The sequence below is a fragment of the Paramisgurnus dabryanus genome, chromosome 7, assembly GCF_030506205.2.
Source record: "Paramisgurnus dabryanus chromosome 7, PD_genome_1.1, whole genome shotgun sequence".
In the NCBI taxonomy this organism is placed as follows: Eukaryota; Metazoa; Chordata; class Actinopteri; order Cypriniformes; family Cobitidae; genus Paramisgurnus; species Paramisgurnus dabryanus.
In genome coordinates, this window is record NC_133343.1 from 28,209,372 (window position 1) to 28,236,945 (window position 27,574).

Here is a 27,574-nt window from a genome sequence, read left to right on the forward strand (position 1 = left end):
GGGTTGTTATACCAAATCTTATCCTGCGATAAAAAAAAGGAATTTCAACAGGATGCAGACATTTTCCAAAAGCTAGCTTAAATGGGGCACATGTTTACAGAGCAATAATCTCAGATGCTTAGATGAACTATTTTGGATACTTGAAGCAAACCTTATGTACCCAACCTTTAGTATCAGTCTCTTTAGATTTCCCAGTTTTGTAAGAAAAACATTTCTTTTCATGCATGAACTGGCATGTATTACGATTTGTTTCTGCTTTCAGCTTATTCAAAAACCACACAACTCTGCATTGTCTATACTTACACCTTCCTTGAACTAGTTTATCCAAAGGCAAACAGATATGCTATGCGTGCTTGCATAAGCTGTCACTCATAGCCAGTTGAATTTAATCTTTGTTGTCATGAATATGCCCACTGGAGCCCCTCGAGGGAAACCAGTTTCATGCATGCGGTGCATATCTCCTTTTTAAAGACCTGTTTTAACGTTGATCACCTGTACTGAGCATACCTGCAGGGTGACACACCCATACTCTTATTTCAGGCAATGTGAATGAAGAGTGCATAGCAAGCACAGTTTGAAGATTATCTCTCACTTGGCCAACAATAAGCAGGATTCACCTTTAAAATGAATTCCCAAGCCAACGAAAATAGGTCACCATCGGTTCACTGCTGGTTTGGACTTGTTTGCGTGACATGCCGACTAAAATGAAAGTGTGTGACATGTAGTTCAAGATTTTTTAATTAGTATAGACATGATATAGAAACGCCCTGAGGTGATTTGTCGTGTAGTTTCATATATTAAGGCATGCAGCTTCTGAAGGACTTCTGCACCCCTTGACGCTATGCTGGGTCGCTTCTTAAAAATAACACTTAGAAGTTGCGAGATTTGTTCCAGTGTCTTTTATTATTAGTTTACATTAAATCTGTAATGATTTGAATTAATTTGCAGGCTAAACATGACCATATCAGTACAAGACCTTTTTCTGGCCAAAAAAAAAAGGAAAAATTGTTTTAGGTAGGCCTAATATTGATTAGTTTAAAATGTACACTGTAAAAAAAGAGTAAATAAATGGTCCCTAGCTGTCACGGGGCGATACCCTTTTAAAATGTACACCTCTGCCTGCACCGAAAAGTTCATATTTGTACCTCACAGGTATATTGGTACCAGAAAGTGCATATTATTACCTCAAAGGGACATTAATACCATGTTTACAAATGTATACCTAAATCTGTACGTATTAGGACATTTTTAAAGGGTACTGCCCCTTTGACCATTTTTTTGAAAAGTTTAAAATACATATTACGAATTCAAAGGAAATAGTAATAGAAAAAAATCCCACTCCTATTAAGGATCTTAAGCTATGCATATATATTTTATATATAAATATTTTATAAGTTCTCAGTTGTCTTTTTAAGTAATTTGTTTTACAATGCACGATTACCGCTTTGCTTAAAAAGACATTTAAATGCTATTGAGTAATTTGGATAACTTTTAAGATGGATCCTGGATGTGCTTTTTAGAGCTTCATCATTTTGAGACCTATATTTTTTTTAGGTAAACTGTTTTCCTTTAAAGGGAAAAAATATGCTAATTTTCCAACTCCCCTAGAGTTTTACTTTTTTTTTTTTTTTTTTTTTTTTTTTTTTTTTTTTTTTAATCCATTCAGCTGTTCTCGAATCTGGCGATACCACTTTTAGCATAGCTTAGCACAATCCATTGAATCTGATTAGACCATTAGCATCACGCTAAAAATACCAAAGAGTTTCGATATTTTTACTAAAACTTGACTCTTCTGTAGTTACTTCGTATTCTAAGACCGACAGGTAGTTCGCCGCTAGCATTTTTCATAATTTTCACAAAAGTTTAATGCCTTCCAGAAAATGCTTCTTTTTAAATATATAAACATACAATATATGAAATAAAAGAACAAACCCTCTGCTTTCAAACTAAAAAATCTGTTTCATCCTACCTTCATGTGTTCTATTTTTATCACCTCTCAAATATGTGTAGGTTCATCAAAAACACCAAATTTGAGCAAAAAGCTGAGATAATTCCATTTTTGTGAAGGACTTTTGATAGAGATCAGATGCAGAGCGATCTTTAAAACATACACGGACAATACTTCCCAAGGGCAATACTTCTGGGTTTAATAAGTTACCGCTACTATCCACCTAATATCCACCTACTATCCAGTATTGCAGATTGACGAGATAACTCGTCAATGGCGGGGAAAGAGTTAAAAGTTGCGAAAATATTCCCCATGGTAACTTTCAATAGCAGGGCACTATTTTCAGGCACTGCGTAATATCATTGCGCCTTCTGCAGCCATGTTAAGGCTGCAAAGTCCTTTATTGTTACGCCTATATTTGCCTAGAAAATTACAACTTTCAATTTTCTGTCGGTCTTAGTACAAGATGTAACTACAGAAGAGTCAAGTTTTAAATAAGAAAAATATCTTAACTCTTTGGTGTTTTTTTGCGCAATGCTAATGGTCTAATTAGATTCAATGGATTATGCTAAGCTATGCAGACCCGGAGATCAGCTGAATGGATTCCAAAACAGTAAAAATCAAATGTTTAACTCTAGGGGAGCTGAAAAATTAGCATATTTTCAAAAAAAAGAGTGAAGTGTCCCTTTAACTATCACGTTCTCAAAGGTATTCGTTGACATGCAGAGTTAAGACAAATACATGAAATTAACATGGATAATACAGACAATTTAGTTTTGGAAGAATTTGATGAAAAATCTTTTACTAAATTTTAATTTTAAAGTTATTTCCTAACCAATGTGATTTCCAACCCTGTTCATAAAGGCACACCAGAGGAACACTACAACTTTTGGATGTCCTCCTGATCAAACACACCTGATTGAACTCATTGGCTTATTAGCAGAAAAAACCTAGATCTGCAATGGGTGTGTCAGATAAAAGGAGTCGTGCAAAATGTTTAGTGTTAGTGTACTTCCAGGGATCGCTAACTTTAGCAATAGCCTCTATTACATTTAATTGCAGTTAAGAAAATTTTGATTTTGAAGAATTATAATAACAACTGTGATCTTAAGGAGATCTTATTTCTGTTTATCTTTACTACAGGTTTGTTTTAGGTTAGGGTTAACCTATAAGGTTTTGCAGGAATCTGGCATTTTACCTAGTCTAATCTAGCCTTTCAACAATGCATTATTTTAAGCAACTTCAACGATTTTTTTTAATCCGTTTCTCATGGGAATCGAAACTGTGGCCTTGCTAGCACCATGTTGTGTCACTTGAACTACCGAAACTCCTTGTTAAATCAATTGTCTTTTAACAACACCGGCCTGTAATCACCTTGGTTAGCTAAAAGTTAACTTTAATGTGCCAGTAGATGTTCATGAAAAAGGGAAGAAAAGATGGCATGACTTTTTACGGTCTAAGTACACTGTCATCCATCCCATAAATCAGCCCAAATAAACATGCCCCACCTACAGTACGTGATGAATGTAAACACCACACAGTGCTTGTGATCTCTTTAAACCTGTACACTTTTAAGGGCTTGGGTTGCTTGTATAATTAACAAAGTAGTTGTTTTTTCTAATTCCCTAATTACTCAAATTATTACATTAGTGTTCTTGTAGTTCAATTGGTGGAGTATTGCAAAGGTCATGGGGTCAAATTCCAGGGAACACACTTGAAAGTGACTTGAAAGTGTGAATGCATTTTCAAGTCACTTTGGATGACAGGGGCTGTTTACCTGGTATTAAAATGTGTTTAAAAATGCATTATTTTTCTTTAAAAAAAATTTTTTTTTGCAAAAAGTTAATTTAGTAAAATTGCATTTTTGTGAAGGAATTCTGTTAGAGATCAGGGGTCTCATTTATAAAGCTGTGCGTAGGATCCTTACTAAAAGTCTACGTACGCACAAAAGCCAAAAAATTGCATACGCCAAAAAATATTAAGTCTTATAAAACAAAGCAATGGTCCCTTAATAAACACAGATCACCTGCAAGTGTGCGTACATGAATCATCCTCAGATCCCACCCTGTAAGCCGAGTCTCCCAACAAGTTTGTTTTTTATAGATCACAACCTTTGCGTGGGAACTGGTGTACGCACGTTTCCAGCCCTGTTCTGTGCATACGCACGCTTTATAAATGAGCCCCCAGATTCTCAAAAACGATTATCAAAACATACACAGAGTTTAAAATTAGTAAATAACGGTTTGCTTAATAAATTGTGTAAGTGCGGTATTGCAGATTAACATAAAAATTAATCAGGAACATTTTTTTTGTGCAAATGTTTTTTCTTAATTGACGAGATATCTTGTCAATGGCGGGGAACGAGTTAAGGTTCTTTATAGAACAATACAGCCAAAAATGGTTCTTCTATGGCATTATTTTTTTCAAAGTGCAGCACTAAGCAGTTAAAAGTTTCAGGCTGTTATCTTTACAACATTGTGGGAGTTGGAATTAGCCCGTAAAAAGGTTGCCTTCAAAAAAATACAACATACTTTTACCTTGTTGTACACTAACCAATGAATGCAGAGCGTGGAAGCTTGATGAAGAAATCGGGTATTTTAATGGGTTTAAAGGGTAATTGTTTTTGGTTTGTAGATAGTGGGGGAATGTGAATCAATGAAGTTCATATCAGGGGTCATCTAAACATGTGTACTCAGAGGATCAGTTAATGTATAACATCTCGATTTTCGCCCCTGTGTGTAACCCTTTGACCACTTAAATGTATCTTCAACATAGTTTCTCCATCAATAAACCTACCTTGAAGTTGAACCCCTCCCCGTCCTTCATATAAGAGATCGACAGACCGTTTTTCATCCCTTCGTATTTCAGCTTCCCACCTCGACTCTAAGTTCTCTTTATATAAAAGCAAAAAGATGCTCAGCATGAAGAAAACCGTGAGGTCGTACAGTAGCCAGTCCTCAGTAGGTGTAAGCAACAAGAGTTTCTCCTCTCGTAGTGCCATTTCCAGTGGAGCGGCAGGTGTAGTCGGGGGGTACAAGGTTGTTGGGTACAAAACTGCTTCTGGAATACGTGGGGGCAGTCTGGAGTTTGGATATGCGGTAGGGATGGGGTCAAGAGAAGGCTGGGGTTCTGCTCCGGCTCTCTATCCTCCGATCACGGCCGTAACGGTCAATAAAAGTCTCCTTGCGCCTTTGAACCTCGAGATTGATCCCAGCATCCAAGCCATCAGGACGCAGGAGAAAGATCAGATCAAGACCCTCAACAACCGCTTTGCTTCGTTTATTGACAAAGTAAGTGACTTTTATTATTTTGCTTGGTCAGCTTTTACATTTTGGATGACCTTGAGCTTGGTCTTGGTTTATCCAGCAATGTGTCCAATTTATTAGGCTCCAGTATTTGGTGTTCGTTTTATTATAACTATATATTTTTTTTAGATAATTTTTTAGCTCAACTGGTAGCAGTGAAAAAAGTTATGGGTTCGATCCTAGGGAACACACTCTTATAAAATAAATGACTTGAATGTATATTTTATATAATATAAGTGAACATAATGCAATGTGAATATAATGATATGGCACTTCTTGGATTACCTTTGTATGTCGAAGACCCCTGCTTTACTGACTCTCCTGAAAGGGCAATGTTCACAAACACACCTTGGACTGTTTGTAGGCAATAGGGAGCTATTAAAATCAGGGACAACTCCCTAACATTTCTTTATACTGTAGAAACACATACGCCGACACAAACGAACCCACCCTTTCAGTACAGCACAATGAAAGAAGAACATTTTCTTCCCACTTTCCCACAAACCGTCAAAGTGGGAAACCAATTTATGGCCTTTGCATAGTCCAGAATGACACAACGTGTCATGGCACGAACAGCATTTTTAGGCAGCATTTTATGAGTGCATTCATTTTATTACCTGAGAGATTATGTGTACCCAAATTTATTTGTTGTATTCCGATCCCAGGTGCGCTACCTAGAACAGCAGAACAAAATGCTGGAGACCAAATGGTCCCTTCTGCAGGAACAGACCAGCAGTCGGTCCAACGTTGACACTATGTATGAGAACTACATTGCAAGTCTGCGCAGACACCTAGATGGTCTGGGCCACGAGAAGAGCCGCCTTGAGTCTGGCTTACGTGACGTAAACGGCCTGGTTGAAAACTTCAAGAGCAAGTGAGAAAACTAGGAGTGTCTGGCTACCGTTTTAGTACATATTTTCATGAGTGGAGTACATTCCACATGCACTTCCAAACAAATAAAATCGATGTATTCCTTAGGTACGAAGAGGAAATCAACAAACGAAATGACAGTGAAAATGACTTTGTGTTCCTTAAAAAGGTTAACACTTAAAGTGCTCTTAAACACTTTTAACTAATTTTATTAATTACATCTTTTTATGACTATAATAATAATAATAATAGTAATTGTGTGTACGTGTATGTGTGTGCGTAGGATGCTGATAAGGCATATCTGAATAAAGTGGAGCTGGAATGTAAATGGGACAACTTAACAGATGAGCTCAACTTTCTAAGACAGATTTATGACGAGGTACTGGTTACTCCCTTCAATCTTTTTATTTTTTGTACATACTGTAGTTCCTTTTGTGGCCTTGTTGCATTTATTGATAGTAATACATCATAGCATTTGAAAGCTTATACGTTAAGAATAAAATAATAAATCTTTCACTAAGCATTTAAAATATATGAGCATGGACCACAAAACCAGTCATAAGTCACACGGGTATATTTGTAACAATATCCAAATATACATTGTATGGGTCAACATAATTTGTTAGGCCAAAAATCATTTAAGGTCATGTTCCATGGAGAAAATTTGTACATTTCCTATCATAAATATATTTTAAAAAATTAGTGCTGGGCAAAGATTAATCGTGATTAATCGCATACAAAATAAAAGTTTTTGCATAATATATGAGTGTTTGCTGTGTGCAATTATATATATTTATATATATAAATATATATTGCTGTGTGTAATTATATATATATATATATATATATATATATATATATATATATATATATATATATATATATATAGGCTATATATATATATATATAAATATGAAATAAATATATGTATGTGTGTGTGGTTAAATATACATAATAATAAAAAACCGTACACACACACATTGTTATGCAAAAAAAAATCACTTTTATTTTGAATGCGATTAATCACGATTAATTGCGATTAATCTTTGCCCAGCACTGTAAAAAATCTATTTATTATTAGTAATATGTGTTGTTACGGCTTCATTTGGACAACTTTAAAGGTGATTTTCTCAACATTTAGATTTTTTTGCACCCTCAGATAAGATTACAGATTTTCATATAGTTGTATAATGGACAAAAAAATCAATTGAAAGCTTGATTTTTTTTTTTACTTTCAGATGACGTATTTCCAAAAATTGACCCTTTTGACTGGTTTTAGGTCACATAATTATTTTAAGCGGTAAGCATATACAAACTTGGACCTAAGTGCTTTCCTTGTTGTATCTGTAGGAAATTCATGAGCTCCAGCATCAGATCAAGGACACATCAGTTATTGTGGAGATGGACAACAGTAGAAATTTGGACATGGATGCAATAGTGGCTGAAGTTCGTGCTCAGTATGAGGAGATTGCCAACCGTAACCGAGCCGAGGCTGAGAGCTGGTACAAACTCAAGGTGTTTAAACTCAAGTTTTTATTTTCTTTTTCTTGCCTTGACATGCGTGTGACAAGACGTGTTTGTGCTTGTCCAATACATGTGTATCGTAAAAGTTTTGCATATAAGTTTGGTTTTCTAAAGATGCTCAAATGAATTACGTATGCTTTCTTGTATGATTTTAGTATGAAGAAATGCAGATGTCTGCCACCAAACATGGAGATGACTTAAAAAGCTCAAAAGCTGAAATTGCAGAGTACAAGCGCAATATTGCACGCATACAATCCGAGTTGGAAGCTATTAAAGGGCAGGTAAGAACTTTGTTCATAGGGGCCCTGATATATTAAATTATGCTTAATGTTTAAGGTATAACTGTATATAGAAAATGTCAAATAAATGAATTGGCATCAAATGCTCAGCAAACAGCACTGCTAGAGATTTTTGCACAATTATCTGTATTTTTATTTTACAAGAATGAAGTAAATAATGAATATATGGGTGTTCATGCACTAGCTACGCAAAGGTCAAGGGTTCAAACCCAATGAACACACATACTAATGAAAATGCATATGTTTAGTGCACTCTTAAAGGGACACTTACAGATTTGATTTTTACCTTTTTGGAATCCATTCAGCCAATCCCCGGGTCTGACTGTACCATTTTTAGCAAGCTCAATGATATAACGTGTCAGCCGAAAATAGTCCCCTTAGTAACTTTCAATAGCAGGGGACTATTTTCGGGCACTGCGTTATATCATTGCGCCTCCAGCAGCCATGTTACAGCAGCAAAGTCCTTGATTATTACACCAGAATGAGAGTATAGTTCCTTGCCATATCTGCCTAGAAAATCGCAACTTTTAATTTTCAGTTGGTCTTAGTACACGATGTAACTACAGAAGAGTCAAGTTTTAGGAAAAGATAGGAAAAATATCAAAACTCTTACGTCATTTTTAAGCGTGATGCTAATGGTCTAATCAGATTCAATGAATTATGCTAAGCTATGCTAAAAGTGGTAGCGCCAGATCCGGAGATCAGGTGAATGGATTCCAAAACGGTAAAAATCAAATGTTTAACTCTTGGGCAGCAAAAAACGCGGAGTGTCCCTTTAAGGTGCTTTGAAAAATAGCATTTGCCAGATATAAACTGATCTCAATTTAGCTTGCAAGAAATAGTTCAGTGTGGCAATGGTGTAATCTTTGGTATCCTTTCATTGGTTAAGCATTTAAAACATCAGACTCAGGTCACCGAGGCAGAGGAGCGGGGCGAAAAAGCTGTCAGAGATGCAAAGCTTCGTCTCCAGGAGCTTGAGGCGGCTTTACTGAGAGCCAAACATGATATGGCCCGTCAAGTGCGCGAGTACCAGTCATTAATGAACATTAAACTGGCCCTGGACATTGAGATCGCCACCTATAGGAAGCTCCTGGAAGGAGAAGAGAGCAGGTTGGTAAAGCTAAGCAGTGTACTTTTGCAAATTTGTGCACTGGTGAAAGTAATCTGATATGTACCGTTATTCCTTCACAGATTGTATAGGTCCCACAATTTCTCCATCTCTAAACAGAACTGTAAGCACTTTAAGAGCACATTACTAGTTTTCTTTCTCTATACGCATCTTTGCTGATAATCTGTTATGGTGACAATGATCTGATTTTTCTTAGCTTTGAACTATGACCTTGATAGCAGACGCCTTACAAGAGTCTCATCTCAAAGTGCCGGGCAAGATGTTCTGGACGTGGGTCTGATTAAACAGGAACTCGTAGTTGCTAAGGGTGACGGTGGCATTTTGACAAGTGAGAGTTTTAAAGCTGCCAGCAGTTTAACCAGCAGCAGTGCCACCATTACCAAAAGCACAAAGACCACCATCGTTACCAGTGAGAAGAAACTCATAGCTTCTGAGGGACACGTGGAAGTAACAAATACGTCTGCTAGCATACAAGACAAGAAGGTTTCTGAATAACTAATGAACTGGTGAATTAATGTGCAGGGGTTTGCTTAAATTCGAACAGAAGAACACCTTTTGGGTGGGGTTGCACCCATCTATCATTTAAGCCGGATAGGAGTGCAGGACAAATTTTCCTGTGCCCTACTTGGCCCTATCACTAACATACAATTATATTAAATGCTTTATAATAATGTAAAAATAGATGGAGAGTGTCTATGCTCTCAAACGCTGTCACTGTAGCCTTTCAAAAAGTACACGTTTGTACATAAAGAATGCATATTAGTACCCCACAGCCACACTGTAAAAATCCATATTGCACTTATTTTTTTTAGTTTTAATCAACTTTCTTGACTATTGCAGAATTTATATAAATTATAAAAATAATTGAAATAACTTAAAGGGCACCTATTATTGCCTTTTTACAATATATAAGTTTCAAGTGTTCCCAGAATGTGTCTGTGAGGTTTCAGCTCAAAATACCCACAGATCATTTATTATAGCATGTACAAAATGCCTCTATTTGCTTTGGAGCAAAAGCGAGCTTTTTTAATGTCTGTACCTTTAAATGCAAATGAGCTCTATCTCCTCACTTCCTTACAAACAGACAGTGATAGCTTTCAGTTAAAATAGATCTGATTAATACAGTCTGAGACAATATTATCTAGTGGACATAGTACAATTTGCTGAGGATGGAAACTATGGTAATGCAGGACTGTAAGTGGGCGGGGCTTCTTCAATGTGACCTCACATTGATAAGAGAGTCAAAATGGTATGTCTAATGACACTGATTTGGTTTAATGAGGATTAAAAAACAAGGAGTGGGTGGATTTTTTTCACACACACACTCTTAGAACGGATGTGTTAAAAACAACACATTAGTGTTGATTCTAGGACAACACACTAAATGTGTTGTCCCAGAATCCACCCATCTTTGTGTTATTATTGAAACAACACATTTTGTGTTACTTCTTACACAACTTGTGTTTTATTTTAACACAAAATCAACACGAAATGAAACATAATGGGTTAAAATTACACAATGTGTTAAAAGCTTAACATAAAAAGATGTGTAAAAAATTAACACATCCTTTCTAAGAGTGCACTGCCAACACATTTTGCTTAATAGGTGCCCTTATAGCTAATTTAACTTTATTTTTTATAATTTATAGCAACTCCTCACTAGGCAAGAAATTTCAAATGAATTATAAATCCAAGTTGATTAAACCAAAAAATATAAGTGCAACAAGGAATTTTACATACATACAATGTACATATGTGTACTTAAAAGGAGAGTTCACCCAAAAATGAAAATTCTGTCATCATTTACTCACTCTCATATTGTTACAAACACATATAAATGTCTTTGTTCTGATGGACACGAAAGGAGATATTTTGAGGAATGTTTGTAACCAAACCATTCGTGGACCCCATTGACTTTCATAGTAGGTAATAAGAAGTAAATGCGGTCTACAAACAGTTTGGTTACAAACATTTCTCAATATATCTTCCTTTGTGTTGATCAGAACAAAAACATTTATACAGGTTTGTGAGAGTGAGTAAATGATGACCGACTTTTCATTTTTGGGGGAACGATCCCTTTAAATGGTACATATAGGACCTCAATTTTGAAGGGTACCATGCCAGTGACAGCTATTGTATATCATGATCACAATAATAACATTTAAGGACATTCTTTCTTGCTGTTTTCAGATTACTGCTTCACTGCACGGTTATTCAAATAAAGTCAAATTAAAAACCCTGGATTTCCTTTCATTTGAATTTTTTCCAATTTTAAGCCTTGAAGCTTCATGAGCTGTGCTCTCAAACAGGGATTCCCAATAAGTATGTGAACCCCAGGGGTACATGGAAAGATTTGCCTTGTTAAACCTGTTCATCTTTGCACCTCCAAGTCTTATTCAAATCATTTCGGATATTTCATATCTGCTAGGCTTAAATTTACCTATACGAATGTGCAAATATCTTCAGTTCAATTTTTTGTGAAACACTGATCTAGAATGCACCATTTATCATTATCAGGATATAATGTCACTTCACACCTTACATGTTCCTTTTGGCAGATGGTTTAGAAAATAAATGAAGTGACATTCCTTGATGAATGAGGTTACATCCATCTACAAATTACACCTGATTACATAAGAAAACCAACATTCCCTTTTAAGCCCTGCTTTTCTTTTAACCATAAGTTGTTTGCTTTAATGTGACCTTTCACTGTTAAACGCAGTCATTTTAAAACAGCAGAGGGAGACAAAACAAGCACAGGTGAAACGTAACTTGTTGCATAACCACATATAAAAAACATTTTTATATCAAATTTACATAAAAATGCTATTATTGTAGCTTTTCAGGGCATTTGGAAACTTTAAAATGACAGAATTGTTTTTTTTTTTTGCAAAAGCTGTCACTGTATTTGTACAAAGATGAGGTACTAAAATGAACCTGTTATTTACAAAAGTGTACTTTTTGAAAGTGACAGCTTTTGAATTTTTTTTGAGAGTGTACCATCAAATGTGATTTTTATTATAATGTAATATTTTTGTGGAGTTTTGGGTAAAAAAAACTTTCTTCACCTAACCTAACCCAAACCAAAGAAAATTATGTGCTGTTGCACACGTGCAAACACACACATATATATTCTATAAGCATATATTAATATTGACAATAGGCTTAAAAAGAGTGTCATGTCTGCAAGTATCTCCTAAATAAATAAGCCAAAGATACATATCCTGCCAAGTAAACAGATGTAACATAATGCCAAATAGTAATAGTAATAACTACATTAATGACAATGTCTCCGCCCCCAATAGCAAACATTGTCCAATGTCCTGACAAGGTTACAGTCCTAAAGTTATCTACACTTCATATCTACCTGCTCAGAGCGGATTAAGCTAATCTATTGCTAATTCGCTCTGCAATTTTTTCATAATTATTAACTGATCATTTTTATGTTTCATAACCCTATACTACAATATATGTGACAATGTCATGTATGTTAACCATATCTAACTGCAGCTTGTTATAAAACTGTCATTGTGGAGATAAACAGTGGTGTAGGCAAGTTACAATAGGTAAGTGCCCTGGAATTTCACCTGTAGAAGATCCTGCCACAACATGCACAGAGCTATTATGTTCAGCTTTCTGTGTCCTCCTCCCATTGACTCCAGCTGTTGTGTAATTGCGTAGTAATTCGCAAAGAAAGTGAAGCTTTACAACAGTTAAGGTAAAAATAATGTTGTAGCTTACAAAAGAGAGTTTGCAGGTAGGTATCGTAAGATAAAGTGAAATACCGCAGTAAAAAATTCTTCACATTGCTGGGTTGATGTAGGGTTTTAATGACAAGCGTCGACACTTGTTTGCCTCAGGTGCTTAGTCAGTGACCACACCTTAAACACACCTAAATAACTCGTCCCTTACGATTCATCACCTCCCTCCCTAAACCAAGCTAGCGATACACTATTATTTTCTTTGACTTTGTGCAATTTTAACTTGTTAACATAATGCAGCTTTTCCTTGTTTGACCCTATACTCCTCCCTGTTATTGATTTTTCCATGTAATTTTTAAATCGTTGCTTGCCATTAGTTTAAAAAACCTCCTTTTTCTCACTCTCTCTTTTAATGAATCTCTCCTTCTATGCAGGCCCAAACACGCTGCTACTTAATTACAGATACCAGCAGAAACTTGAGGGTTTCAAATTTGGATATTCTCCAAAATTTTCCCTTAAGCACTTTTGCTGGTCACAGGATTTCCTCAGTTTTGCACAGGCCGTTTTCCATGACTTTATATAAACAGATATTTTGCAAACAGCAATAGGGGAAAAAAACTGTATGCTTTGATATTTTTTTATGTATATGCATGCATTGATTGCACTTATGCATGCACAAATATATATTATTGCAACATAGTAGTTACACTTTAGCTGCATGCTACAAACATGTAAAAAAGGAATGCACATTTTGAAAAGTAATGCACAAACACTGTCACAATTTGAATGTACAAACATGAAACATGAATAATGTGTGTATGCACATTGTTTTCTTGTTACATGTTTACTTAATCTTAACCAATCACAATACAGAATACATATTTGAGAAGCTTCCCTCACAATGCAAAAAAATGACTTTCTTGCTTATTGTTTTTGTCTTCTTTTAATACTTTTGTTTTTTTGTTTTTAAATAAAGATGCATTTTCTAGATCAGTCAAACTGGAGGCCCTGAGATGGTGCCAGGGGGCCCCAGTTTTATGACATTTTATAAAATACATTAATTTATCATACATTCTGTGTAATGAAATCTCAGAAAATAAGGATACTGACCAACGGCAATACATTTTATCATTTAAAATGTTTGGTTTAATTTAAATTTTAAGTTATGGAATGTGTTATGTCTTCTTGGGGGTGGGGGCATGAAGGGATGCACCATACACAAGGGGGACTGCATGCTGAAAAGTTTGAGAACCACTGAAAAGTCTCATTTCTAGACAAAAAATATCACATTTAAGTGAATTTGTGCTTAAAACAACTAAAATAATAATAATAATCTGCCAATGGGGTAAGACAAAAATCTTCAAATAAGTTTTGAAAAAGTTTTAAGCAAAAATTCACTTAAATTTGATATTTTTTGGTCTATAAACTAGCATTTGTCTTAGATAATTTTGCTTATCAAGAATGCACTTTAATTTAAGAATATTTTGATATTTTTACTGAAAAAAAGACAAAAATACCAAGTAAGAAAGTCGGTTTTGCAGTGCATTTAAAAAAATATTTTGTTAATATTTGTCCTTCATTAGTCTACTCCTGTCTATTAGTGTCTGTGCATTCAAAGTACTTCACATATATTTTTTATTACAAATGATAACTGTGACATCATCGAATTACTGTGATACAGTAGCAACATCAGTGAATTATGTGTTTGTGTAATTTTACTCTTTATTGGGTTAATTTGCTACTACTCTTTCTGTTTGTGACTTTAGTCACTTGTAAAACTATTTATAGGTCAGAGGTTTGGTTTTTATCTTTTTAAATCTGTGCAGGTCTGGTTGCATTTTAGTCTTTGCATGGCCTTATACTCAGTATTAAAGTCAGTATCGGTCAGTTTTAAAGATATCAAGTCAAATTTTTTCACAGAATGTTCTTTACATTTTATAGGATGATTTTATGTAGAAAACAATAAACCACACACACAAAACTTTAGATGGGGTTTCACATACTGTACTGGGTCACATTTAATAGTTAAGGAACAATACTTGATTGGTTAAAAAAACGTTGTATCGTCTGGTTGGAAAATATTTTATTGCGGAAATAAAATTGCAAAGAACACATCTGCTTAATGTCTAAATGCAAAGATCTCCCTATTATATTGATGTCAATGTAGTTCTACAGTTATTAGCACCATTGTGTTATTGAGTTATTCATGTAGGTGACAGAAATCTAAAAATGATCATGCATGAATTCCACATTAACATTTTGAGAGATTTTCTGGAAAGGTATGGAAAGATTATGTTGGAAGGAATTTTGGTACTTTTCACTGCGGACAGCAAGCCAAACCTGTTTCACTCTTTCATGTCACCCTTCTGTGGACCTGTGAAACACAAACACAAAACACAGGCCAGAACAAACACGGGTACAACAGAACAGTGTTAAAATAAAATAAACTGGGGTAAAACCCACTTATTTGCTTTACTGTATGTTTACATTAGATTTGTCTATTGTTACATAATAGTGCATAGAATAGTATAGAAACCGTATTTGTATGAATGTGTGTTTGTGAAAGAGAGAGATAGAGAGCGAGAAAGCAAGAAGGTGTGGTATTCAGTGTCAGGGGGCAATCATCAACATTTTGACAGAACCTGTTGCTCAGTTTATAGCAAACACAATCATAAATCTTGGTCTTTGCCCTCCTCTTAAACGAAAACACATACCTTTTTTCCAAAAGAAATTAGGTAGAGTAATATTTTATTGTAATGACATGAAGGTATTTGATTTCTTTTGGCTCATGCTGAAAGTATAGTAGTTCCTTGCACAGTAAGCACAATGGACCTATATATATATATATATATATATATATATATATATATATATATATATATATATATATATATATATATATATATATATATATGTATATGTATGTGTATGTGTATATATGTATATGTATGTGTATGTGTATATCAACCCAGTCTCACGGCAGTTCGTGATTTGGTCACGTAATTTAATCTATTTATTCGTGGCAGGGGCACGTTTATTTCGTTATTTTCGTAATTGCAGCACGTTTTTTAAACTAATGCATTTCAATTGGATGCATCTTTCGTGCAATAGCACGATTCTTTCTGCCAGTCGGGCTGCAGCGGAGAAACTGTTTAATCAACATTTATTCACGAGATCTTATCACGGTGCTGCTGGCTGCTAGCCATTTTGGTGGGCTAACCATAATTCCTTTATGATTTTAAACATACAGACAGTTTGCCAGTGTTTTATATACTGTCAAAGTTCGTCAGGGGCTGCGCAAATTGCGCAATCCGACGGAGTTGTTGGGGGCACATCTAGAGCAATTAAATTCTCTTGTTATGCATGTTTTGTTATGCCTGAAAGGTGCCTAATAATACTGAAATAATATCGGCATTATAATGTTTATTGATTTTTCATTAGGATATTTTTGGTGACCCTTCAGCCAGTCGGTGTTACGCACAGCGCGTCGTGGGCATTGGTGGCAGTGGCGGCACTGAATATTAATTATGTATTATTATTTCTGTCTGTATCGGTTATTATTTCGAAGCTGGGTTGCTTTGCTGTTTTTTGATATTTTTAAAACTATAACGCTTCATCTATCAACATTTACTTAGATGTTAATCATTGTATTCATTCATTTCTTTATTTTAATAATATTTTTTCGGTTTTATTACCGGTGAAATATTACAGTAAGCCAGAACACGGGCCGAGCGGGGCTCATTCTAAGCCCATTAGCCACAATGTAATGCGGACATTATTTCACAGAATCTGACAGCGATCAGCGAGGTCATTAACGACAGTATATGTTATCACATTTTTAAGCAGCCTTTACAATTTATTTTAGAGTCTTAGTCCAAAGTTTTTAAAAAACGAAAAGCCCAGATCTGTGACGTAGGCCTATCTCTGCTAAATACAATTTAAAAACGTTTATGATGCTCTTTATTTTAAGTTTCCCTTTTTTGTTATTTTTATTTAAAGTATATTGTTTATAAATGTGAAGTGTAAAGTAATATGTCAAGGAATTGATATTGAATTCTGTCATTTTAAAACTTCAACAAAAATTAAAAAAGAACCAGTGCGCACCTTATAGCAAAAAAAACTTTTAATTTGTGTTTTTGTCACCAGCAATACAGTACGTTTAGTGAGTTTCTTCGGATGCCCTGTTGAAATAATAAAAAAAATATTGTGATTAATTTAATTTAATTTTCGTTTTTAATTTTTTTTTTTTTTACAATATCCGGATGAGGGGTTGGATGACGGAGCTCTCGTCTCGCGCCAATTACTTACTTCCTCTCTGGAGTCGTTGAGTAAGGTAGGCTAAAGTTATTGGCAATCTCATGAACAAGTAGCCTATATAATTCTAGGAAAATGTATGAAAAAGTGCAAAAATTAGTCAAGTACGTTGCTGTGGTATTGTCATGACTGCCTTTTGCCAATTTGAACTTTTTGTGACATTGTTTTGGTGTTGTCTGAAATCATCCTATCTGGGTTGTATTCACTGTAACAACCGCATCTCTCTCCATTATCCTATTACATGGCTACTTACCACATAAATCAATAATTTGACACAAAATATTGATTTAAAACAAGGAGTTTAGTTTATTGATTTAAATACGATTTTATTGCTTCCGCTAAAGAAAATAGTCCGTTCGGTTTCAGCGGATTCATCACTTGATCAAATAGCCATCGCGCGCATTTAGGCAACAGAAGTGGTGTTATTCCCCATTGGTTCCAACGTGTTAGCAACTCAGAAAGTTTATTAAAACTGTTTCCCAGCATCAAAATGTCTGGTTGTTACGTTTGGTTACACCAATATAATATACTAATATACTTATATATGTATCTGAATACTTTATATTTGGCCATCTGCTAACGTCTTCTATCCACTCCACTATGGGACACGGTTCTGGTAACTGTGTTGAAAAAGTTGAAAGTCAAAATATTTTATCAAGTGTTGTGTTTTTGTTTTTTAGATTCTACCAACCTAACTTACCTGCTATCACTAGTAGATCACCACACCCAAAGGCCCTTTTAAGCGCCAACCTATCTGAATTTGTGCACTGTTTGTCTTTCGGCCTGTCTCTTATCTCTGTCTGCCCCTTTGTCCATCTTAGTGTCTGTCGTCTTTTTTCTGTCTGCCCCTCTGTCCATCTTAGTGTCTGTCTTTTTTCTGTCTGCCCCTCTCTCCGTTTTTGTGATGAACACTACACGTGTCACCGACTGTCAAGATGGCAGTTACATGGAGGGGAGACGGATGGCTCTTGAAATGAGCTTAGAACATGTTCTGACGGAAGCCAGGGTACGTGTTGAATTTTTGGATGCAGTGAAGTAGAGTGCCTACATCAGGTCCTATTCTATGTATCGCCACGTACAAAAAACAACAACTATTCATTGTATCTTAATGGTTGATGAAATATTTAGGTTATAATAATCACTCTGTACTGTAGATTATCAGAAAGCAGTATTATATAAGGCTTTTATATAAGCCCAGGTACCTCAGACTCATTCAGTCTGTGATTGTATCTAGCTGCTCTCAATAGTCAAACATTTTCATGAAAGGGGTGAAGAGTTGTTTTTTACTTTTAAACTGCTTGGACCAGGCAGACTAAATGCATTGATCAAGGATTCTTTCTTTAAAAAATTTCCCCCTCAAAATATATATGTGTAAAAGGTATAATAAGAGTTTTTTTTTCATATCCATTGTATCTTTTGTTAAAGGGATAGTTCGCCCAAAAATGAAAATTCTGTCATCATTTACTCACTCATATGTTGTTACAAAGCTGTATAAAATCCGTTGTTCTGATGAACACAAAGGAAGATAAATTTGAGAAATGCCTATAACCAAACATTTTGTGGACCCCATTTACTTCCATAGTATTATTTTTTCCTAGTATAGAAGTGAATGGGGTCCACAAATGGTTTGGTTACAAACATTTCTCATAATATCTTCCTTTGTGTTCATCAGAACAATGAAATTTATATAGGTTTGTAACAACATGAGAGTGAGTAAATGATGACAGAATTTTCATTTTTGGGTGAACTATCCCTTTAAAAATAAATTAACACTCTAATCATGATTTTCACTTCAACCCCCAGAAAGAATCCAAGGAGCAGAGGCAAGTTTCCCGTCCGCCAATCCCAAAAAGGGTGTGTTTAGGGCTTGGCAAGCCAAGGGGGAGGCGTGGAGGGCGCCCCAAAGCCTCAGCTACCGGTAATAATAATAATAGTACTTGGTTACACATCATTGTTAACAAATCAAGTTGTGTTGCTGGTAGACTTAAGTAACATGTACTAGTATACAGATAATGAGCCCATTGTAATGAGGTTGAACCATCTGAAATATGTTTATGCAGTATTTGATTTGATAATTGTATTGTATCCACATTGAACTATTATTTCCATGTATTATTTCCAAGTTTTGTTCTTATGTATTTTTTAAGTGTAATTTCCCCGTAATTGAAATTTATAGAAATGTATATTAAACAAAAAAGTATGCATTGGTGGTCTAACTTGGTTTTATTCCTTTGTGTGCTTTTGTAGTTCCACACAACCAGATCAGGGACTACTTGGTCAATGAAGAGCTTCCTGCAGCCAGTCTTGATCCTCAAGTGGAATTTGGTAATAAAAAAGCAGGGTTCACACAAATCCTGGAACACCTGTATCATTGGAGACTAGATTGCCATTCATTTACAATCCTGGCAAAAAATGTAAAAAGTCGAAAGCTTGCAAGACCTCTCGTGCCGGGCTGCTAAGCCGCAATTGGTCTGTGGCGGTTTTCAGGCCTGGCTTTGCGAAGGCTCATTTGTACCCACATCAACTGCTTATAGGGGCGGTTTTTCGGACAGGGATTAGCTTAAGCCAGGACTAGACCTGAGTTTAATTGGGAAATATAACTAGTTTTAACAAACATGTCTTACTAAAAACATTACTTATGTGCATTTTGAGGCAAAACAAAGGGCACTGATGTATTTTTAAGATATGTCAATGCAAGTTGTTTTGAGTTTGGACAGCTCTTACATTTGTTTTAGTCTAGGACTAGTCTAATCCCTGTCTGGGAAACCACCCCATAAAGTAGCAAAGCCATGACTTGTTTACACAATGTGGCTGAGTCCTATTATTGAACCACTTTTTTATAGTAGTTTAACTTTTGTCCCAATGGAATTCCATTTCAATTTTCACGTTGATAAAATTTACCCTTATCCATGTTTCAAAGTATGCTGAATTTGGAAAAGTTCATAAATTTATGTTACTGAAAGAATTGCATAGAAATGGTTCTTTGTCAATTAAATTAATATTTTTATTTGCAGAAAAAAACATGGAGAGCCTCTCTGCTATGATGTCTGAATCCCCTGAAATCCAGAGGGCAGCATCATCATGGACTTTCAGGCAGCAACAAGCCGCACAGAGATGGAAGGAGGCAAGGCCATTTCACCTTAAATGCCTCATCCAAACTCAGGATGTTGGCCAACCATTTTGTAGCCATTGCAGCAAGCCTGCTGTTGTAAGGTGAGATCTCATTAATGTTCTTTTGTACTTTGTAGGTTTTTAGAGTGCATCACTAATTGATGTCTTCATGTTTTGAATAAACTGCATGTTTATGGTGGAATCAGGGCTGTTTCAAAGAGTTGATTCAATGACTAAATTGGTTCATTGATTTCGTTCCTAGATGCAGAGAGTGCCTACCAGACCAGTGGTTCTGTGAAACCTGCGATACCAGTAATCACAGGAGATGGCCACTCCACGATAGGGAGTCAGTCCTTGAGGGCTTTTTTAAAGCTATTCCCCCATCCACATATTTTGTAGGAGGGGAGGGAGGTTACACCTCACATGACCAAGGTAGGTAATTGCAAAAACTCTTCTTTATAAAGATAGATCTCTAATAAATCTAGTAGGCTTATTTTGTGTTTATCTTTCCTTTGCTAGCTTGTATTTTGCCAACGGTGAGAGTGACTCAGAAATGTCCCTGTGAAGTCCCTAGTATAACTGTGTCACCTGGCAAAGCAGTCATTTTAATTTCCATCAATGGTAAGATTTCTAAACTCTGATCTTTTTTCAATATTCAGTTTTCCCCCTTTTTATGGCTTTTCTTTGCAATGAAAATAACAGTACTCTAAAATTGCAAAATACATCTTGTCATTATGATAAACCAACAAAAATATACTTATTTGAACTATGCTGGTGTTCATCTTGATTCTACTCAAGATGTAGCCCAAGTGTCTTAAATTGTACCAGCTGATTGTTTCTAAAAGCTCAGGTATCCATGTTTTTTTTATAACCCAAGGGCGTTATGACATGCACCAGCCATTGTTTGCATGCCAAACATGCCAGCAGCAGTGGGCTCCAGAGTTCATGGACCTCGTGAACAGTGGATACTGGCCAGCTTCCACCAGCTCTTCTACTCTGTATACCCTCAATCTTTTCAGCAGTGTAAGAGAACTGAAAATCATTGCGCCGGCACTGTCCAGACAAGCCTTTGCAAAGCTGTTGGAACATCGTACAAAGTGTGGTGGGCGGGTAAGTGTTCACCAAATTATAGAATTGTTTACCATATGTAGACATGTCCAAAGTAACATTTATTATAACGTGTATTTCAGTCAGGACCAGTATGTGGGGACACGCTGCAGCGCAGCTTTCTGGAGTTTTCCTATTGTGCTTTTGAGGAAGACAACTTGTCCTGCGGTGCACCTTTCACCTGCCCCGCTTGCACCCCAGACATGCTGGCAATTTCTGTGGATGGCAACAGGAAGCTATACCGGTTTCTTCGAAACGGAAGGTGATATTTTTTCTTCCAGTATAGATTGATCTGGATTTATTTATATTCAATATTCAGCATGGATAAATGTTCTGTTTCGTTTCTTCCCTAGCTCTGACTCTTCATTTTTTGAAGGGGCATTTATTGCAGAAGACAAATCTGTGTCTGCATTTGTTGATGCCTTGCATAAAGCTGTGAAACAGGCAGGTTTCAAATTATTTGTTATTTAAATTAATATGCTTTTACAGCCCAGCTTTGCTTTGAATTGGTGAAAAACTGCCCTCAACTTCAAAATACAAGGTGTACAGGTGCTGGGCATATATAATTAGAATTTCATCAAAAAGTTGCTTTTACTAATTCCATTCAAAACTGAAATTTGTATTTGAATTACTGCAGCAATGCGGTGTGGCATGGAGTGGATCAGTCTGTGGCACTGCTCAGGTGTAATGAGAGCCCTGGTTGCTCTGATAGTGGCCTTCTGCATTGTTGGGTGTGGCATATTGCATATTCCTCTTCACAAAAGGTCAGGCGAGTTTGCTGGTACCATCGTCCTGAAACCAGGTACTGGTAGCTTTTGCAGGTGCCAAGTCCTGTTGGGAAATGAAATCTGCATCTCCATAAAGTTGGTCTTTGTGTCAAGCCACTCTTGAACAACAGACAGCGTCAGAATCGTCTCACCTGGGCTAAAGACAAAAACGACTGGGCTGCTGATGTTGGTCCACTGTGTTTTCTGAGGTCCAAGGTCAACACAGCCGTATACCAGGAAGTTTTAGAGCAGTTCATGCTTCCTGCTGCTGACCAACTTTATGGAGATGCAGATTTCATTTTCCAACAGGACTTGGCACCTGCACACAGTGCCAAGGCTACCAGTACCTGGTTTAAGGACCAAAATTGAATGACCTTAAACCCATAGAATTCTATGAGATATTGTGAAGAGGAATATGTGATATGCCAGACCCAACATTGCCGAAAAGCTGAAGGCCACAATCAGAGCAACCTGGGCTTTCATAACACCTGAGCAGTGCCACAGACTGATCGACTCCATGTCACACCGCATTGCTGCAGTAATTCAGGCAAAAGGAGCCACAACTAAGTATTAAGAGCTGTACATGCTCATACTTTTTATGTTCATACTTTTCAGTTGGTCAAGATGTCTAAAAATCCTTTCTTTGTATTGGTCTTAAGTACTATTAACATTTTCTGATATACTTTGGGATTTTACTTAGTTGTCAGTTATAATCATCAAAATTAAAAGAAAAACATTTGAAATGTATCTATTTGTGTGTAGTGAATAAATAGAATATACAAGTTTCGCTTTTTGAATGAAATTAGAATTAAATTTATTTATTTCACTAATTATATGACCAGCACCAGTATATACAGTATGTTTATAGTGTGTTTCATTTACATCACAGCTACCTGGACAAGGCAGATGTGGGAGCTCTTCGTGGACAGCAGCGAAGGAGACTTCTAGGAGGACCTTCAAGTTGGACGAAGAGGGCATGGAGGTTGCGGTGTGTCGGCATGGTTTCCTCCTTAAAGCACTTAACATGTTTAGAGGTGAGATTTAAATAAATCATTTGCTGTTAAATGTAACTTTGTATTGTTGTTATTTGTATGTCGCTTTGGACAAAAGCAAATACCATAATCATATATATCAATTATCACTTTTAGGTCAGTTTATATCACTGCTTGATTGAGTTTCCCATTACTATGCATTTTTGCATATTTGCATTTCTAATACAATTTGTATATCCCTAGGTGAAATCTTTGCCTACCCCATGTATCTGCACAAGGAGTTGATGAGTTCAAAGCCAAGGTTTATCGCCATGGATGTAATGTGTAAATACTGGCCATATTTACACAAATCAGCAAACATCCTTCCTGATCTCCAGGGGCTAACATCAATCAGACCTTTTTTAAGTGTCATGCATGCTACAGCACATTCCACCAAGTGTGAGGTATGTTCAGTGTTTATTATGTTTAACTGTAGCATCGTAAAATAAGTCCCTCTGCTGCGGTTCAGGGGCCTGTTCGTCATCGTCACTTTATCCGATAATGACCGGCAGACATTACATTATCCCTTTTTTTTTTTACTTCTAGATTACATGGAGTGGCAAAAACCAAGAAGGAGCAGGGTCAACTGCGGGGGAGGAAGTTGAACAGGTGAACAGCTACCTCTCCCGCTGTGCATTAACAACCAAATACATGTCGAAAGGAGGTGATTGTAGTATTTCTCTTCTAATGTAATTTTTTATTGCTTATTGCATGACATTCACTCAACATTTACTCTCAACAGCACGTGTGGATATGCTTACCATCCATGCTATGGCCTGGAACGACAAAAAAAACACTACACTACATCGGGCATTGTCGGCAAGATATGTGAAGGTGTGTTCTCTCTAAATGGTTTTTGTGGTTATTGTGTAGGTTGGTTAACTGTATTGTTTAACTGTCACATTAGACTTGCCAGAGGCTTCAGGAGGAGACTGCAAGTCTAGCGGAGCTTAAAGAAAGCTTGGCTTGCACCGATGAAGCAGTGTGGGTTTCTGATGTGAGGGAATGGGCAGCTGGTGGTAAGTTTGAACCAATAACATCTTTCACTTTGTGCTTCCTCTTTGGCTGCGATCATTTAGATCATGATATTTTAGCTGTCTACTGCTTACTATACTGCATGCCACTATCTCTGTAAGCCTTTTTTTGGGACCCACCCCCTCCCAGCTCGTTCTTCTTTACACATTTTTTTTGTGTTGTGTTTCCAGACACAACAGGTACTTCCCTTGAGCAGTCCATTGAGGGACGTTACCTTAACCTCAGGCAGCGGAAGCAGGCTCTGTACCGCCAAAATGGTAGGTTGTCTATAGATAATTGCTCACTGTATTTTTGGTCACTATTTTTACCTTCTGCATCATGTCTTTACAGATAGTGGCAAGTTCCGTCACCGGCTGCGGAGGAAAATTGCTGAGAGCAAGAGACTGCTAGTGAAAGACATTGAGACCTATAATAGTCATGAGCCTGCCATGCCAATTGATTTAAATGAAGTGGAGCAGTCGCTATCAGGAGACAACCCATCCCCAACATGGCCATGGGAGGTTCATGGCAGTGGTAAGCGGAGTTTCCTGAGGCCTCTAAATTTATTTTGTAAAGACTCAAGTCAAAATTGTTATTTATACATTTTCTTTACCTCTGTTTTTAGCACAAATCGAAGACAAGTTAAAAGTTTTTAACAAAGCCATGCTGAAAATGAGACTGGAGGAGGAAAGGACAATACTTGTTCAGGAGATGGCCCAGCACTGCTCATGGTTGCAGAGGTTGCAGGCAACTCTTACAAGAAAAACTTCAGAGGAAGGCAAGTTTCACCTTTGTAACCATACCAATCAAACAACGAAGTGATGGTGATAAGGACACCATACTTTATCTAACAAGAGACGTATCTCTTACTAGAAAGCTATTTAAAAACATTATACTGACCATCTAATTTTTGTTGAGTTATAACAAATATTACAAAGCAAGTGGATATGTCATGGTATTTTGGATTTGTTTTTTACTTTTCACTTACAGACAAGCGAAACAAGGGCCTTTCCTGTCTCTGCAGAAGACGACTGTCTGAAGTTTCGGATCTGTTGAAAGAGGTGCTCTTACAATACAAGGCTGTTTTAGGCCCTCAGGGCTCTGCTATAGAACTGGAAGAGAATGAAAGTGATTTCAGCAGTCCAGACACCAGTGAAAATGAAGAGGAGGAGTGCAGGTAATGAATATGTGAAAGTGTCATTTTCTTGAATACTCTTGATTTATGTAACCTGTAAAATTGAGAAAAGATAATCATATTTTCCGGACTATAAGCCACTGGAGTATAAGCTGCATCATTCAAAAATGCGTCATTAAGACGAAATAACATATATAAGTCACAGTGGACTATATATCGCTTTTATTTAGAAAATTATTTCACAAAATCCAAGCCGAAGAACAGACATTTAATCTGGAAAGGCAAGTTATTCAATTAAACAATAGCAGACAAAACAGCAGGCTGAATAGATGTCTGTACGTTAAAGTAATATTATCAGTTATTTAAATGATAAACCATAGCATACAGAACTTACCTGGAAGGTTAAATAGTCTAAATTAATCGAACAAGCCAACTAGCGTGAAGTTCGCATACTCGTCATTCCACATTACTGAATCTATTGGATTAGATAAATACAGGATCAGCATGTAGCGGACTCTCACGGCTGTAGACTGTAATAATGTCTCTTGCCTCATAAATTAATTCATCAAAATTAATTCATACTGACTTACAAGGCGCACATGACTATAAGACGCAGCACCAGCCAAGTTATGACAAAAACGCGGCTTATAGTCTGTAAAATATGTAACATTAAGACTCCATTTGTTTTTTCAGATTTTGAATAGGGACATTTTTAGCCCAATCCCATTTCTCTGTCTTACCCCTACCCCTTGGTTTTGCACGTTCACGTGGTAGGGGCAAGGGATAAGACAGAGATATGGGATTAGGCCTTAATGTATACTCCTTGGTCTGTTTGTGTCTCTGTCTCTCAGGGAGGAGCTACCGGGCAGGTGTATGTAATTGCTTGATTGCGGCCTGGGGAGTGTAAAAGGACTTCATGGATGTCATTCCGGGATTCTTCCGTGTGGCTCAATCAGCTCCCTTGTTCAGTAGTCAGGGCACTGATCAGGGAGTCGGCCATTTTAAGGGCTGTCTCAATTGCAAAATCCGTTCAGTGCACTGGAACATTCTTTCCTTAAAAATTCCCACAATGCAACGCAACAACCAGTGAGCATCCATGGTCCCTATGTTCCCTAACCGGAAATCACGTAACCTTTTCTGAAGCTCGCCAACCGAACATCATGTGATCCAACTCAATAAGTTTTATGAAATGTTACAGAACTTTTATAAAGACAAACGTTTGTTTTAGTTGTAAATATAAACACACATTGCTACACAGTAAGGGACCACAATCTACTCAATATTTAAAATAATAATATTTATTTAAAATTGTAAATATATTTATTACATTTAAAATGTAATTATATGCCTCCAATTTTATGCACATATATGTAAGAGAATAATGACAGCATTTTTCACAATGTACTGTTTTTAAAATTAAGTCAGAGAGATGTTGGTTTTGCTGGTTGTTGATGAGTATCAGCTGTGAGTGATTACAACGCGCTTAAGCAGCCACGTGACAGAAAAATAACTGAACAGTGTCCCAATGTGAAGTGAGCTAGGGTCCTTACCAGTGCCCGAACCTGTGTACATGATATACTGATTCACAACCTCGGGAGCTAGGGAACGAATTGAGACACACGGCTTCTCTCCTGTATCACATTGTTTTGTTTTTTGTTTGCCTTTTTGTCATATGACTGATTACGCCACACTTTTATTTCATACCATATCATTTATACTGATTATTGCTTATTTCTCATTTTTCGTCTTGCATATTTACTGTAATAAATTACTATAAAATAAACAAATCACTTTTTTGTATCTTTATCCACGTGTGGTCTCCCATTTCATGTTGCCTGGGCAAAAATGAGCCTGGTCAGGGTTACACTGTTGTTCCACTTTTCTGGACTTGTAAGGTTTATATATGAGCTAGGTAAAATCACACCTTACACATTCACTGACTCTATAAGACCTTTGGAAAACTAGATTTCTAAATAATCTTTTAAATCTTATACTACGCCTCGTGGCAACACACAAGCAGATGGAAGTCTAAATTTTAACTAACAAGTTCATTATTCCCTGTATGCCACTTGCTGACATTTCATGAAAAAATGGTTGTAACACTTACCTTTGCCTGTCTGGCCAATAAGGGTGTCTGAATTATAGTTTATAAGTATATCCAGTGAATTAAGCTTGCCACAGCAGGTAAGGTCAGTGAAATTTATTATGATAAAAGAGGTGTTTGAGATAAACCCAATCAAAATATGGATGTTTCAATGGTGTTTGTATGATTTCAGAACTTCTCTTAATCAACAAATGTCAACTCTCTGAATGATAGTT

The 27,574-nt window shown here is 36.4% G+C and overlaps 2 protein-coding genes across 3 annotated transcripts; both read left to right on the plus strand.

Moving 5' to 3' along the window:
- The first annotated feature begins 4,721 nt into the window (after positions 1-4,721).
- On the plus strand, positions 4,722-11,316 carry LOC135757846 (keratin, type II cytoskeletal 8). The gene is made up of 9 exons (XM_065272577.2): positions 4,722-5,238; positions 5,919-6,127; positions 6,232-6,292; positions 6,407-6,502; positions 7,474-7,638; positions 7,803-7,928; positions 8,836-9,056; positions 9,138-9,178; positions 9,272-11,316. Exons 1-9 carry the CDS (start codon positions 4,861-4,863, stop codon positions 9,568-9,570), a joined length of 1,596 nt encoding a protein of 531 aa, XP_065128649.1. The 5' UTR covers positions 4,722-4,860; the 3' UTR covers positions 9,571-11,316.
- Positions 11,317-15,746: 4,430 nt separating this feature from the next.
- Positions 15,747-27,061, plus strand: LOC135757861 (uncharacterized). Of its 2 annotated transcripts, XM_065272606.2 has the most exons (20): positions 15,747-17,109; positions 17,771-18,096; positions 18,894-19,008; positions 19,338-19,415; positions 20,105-20,303; positions 20,464-20,633; positions 20,721-20,822; positions 21,079-21,311; positions 21,392-21,570; positions 21,662-21,752; positions 22,965-23,109; positions 23,311-23,510; positions 23,653-23,770; positions 23,849-23,940; positions 24,014-24,125; positions 24,312-24,398; positions 24,472-24,654; positions 24,746-24,898; positions 25,111-25,297; positions 26,107-27,061. In XM_065272606.2, exons 2-20 carry the CDS (start codon positions 17,995-17,997, stop codon positions 26,132-26,134), a joined length of 2,574 nt encoding a protein of 857 aa, XP_065128678.1. In that variant the 5' UTR covers positions 15,747-17,109; positions 17,771-17,994; the 3' UTR covers positions 26,135-27,061. The 2 variants fall into 2 exon arrangements, with proteins under 2 accessions (XP_065128678.1, XP_065128677.1); XM_065272605.2 differs by lacking the exon at positions 15,747-17,109 and having other exon boundaries at positions 17,629-18,096.
- Positions 27,062-27,574: the final 513 nt, after the last annotated feature.

Excerpts from the sequence above, each read along its gene's own strand:
- LOC135757861 (XM_065272606.2), top strand. The coding sequence starts at position 17,995 with ATGAACACTACACGTGTCACCGACTGTCAAGATGGCAGTTACATGGAG. Across the intron at positions 23,771-23,848 it reads CAAATACATGTCGAAAGGAG|CACGTGTGGATATGCTTACC; the intron begins GTGATTGTAGTA and ends TACTCTCAACAG. Across the intron at positions 25,298-26,106 it reads AATGAAGAGGAGGAGTGCAG|GGAGGAGCTACCGGGCAGGT; the intron begins GTAATGAATATG and ends TCTGTCTCTCAG.
- LOC135757846 (XM_065272577.2), top strand. The coding sequence starts at position 4,861 with ATGCTCAGCATGAAGAAAACCGTGAGGTCGTACAGTAGCCAGTCCTCA. Across the intron at positions 6,293-6,406 it reads ACTTTGTGTTCCTTAAAAAG|GATGCTGATAAGGCATATCT; the intron begins GTTAACACTTAA and ends GTGTGTGCGTAG. Across the intron at positions 7,929-8,835 it reads TGGAAGCTATTAAAGGGCAG|CATTTAAAACATCAGACTCA; the intron begins GTAAGAACTTTG and ends TCATTGGTTAAG.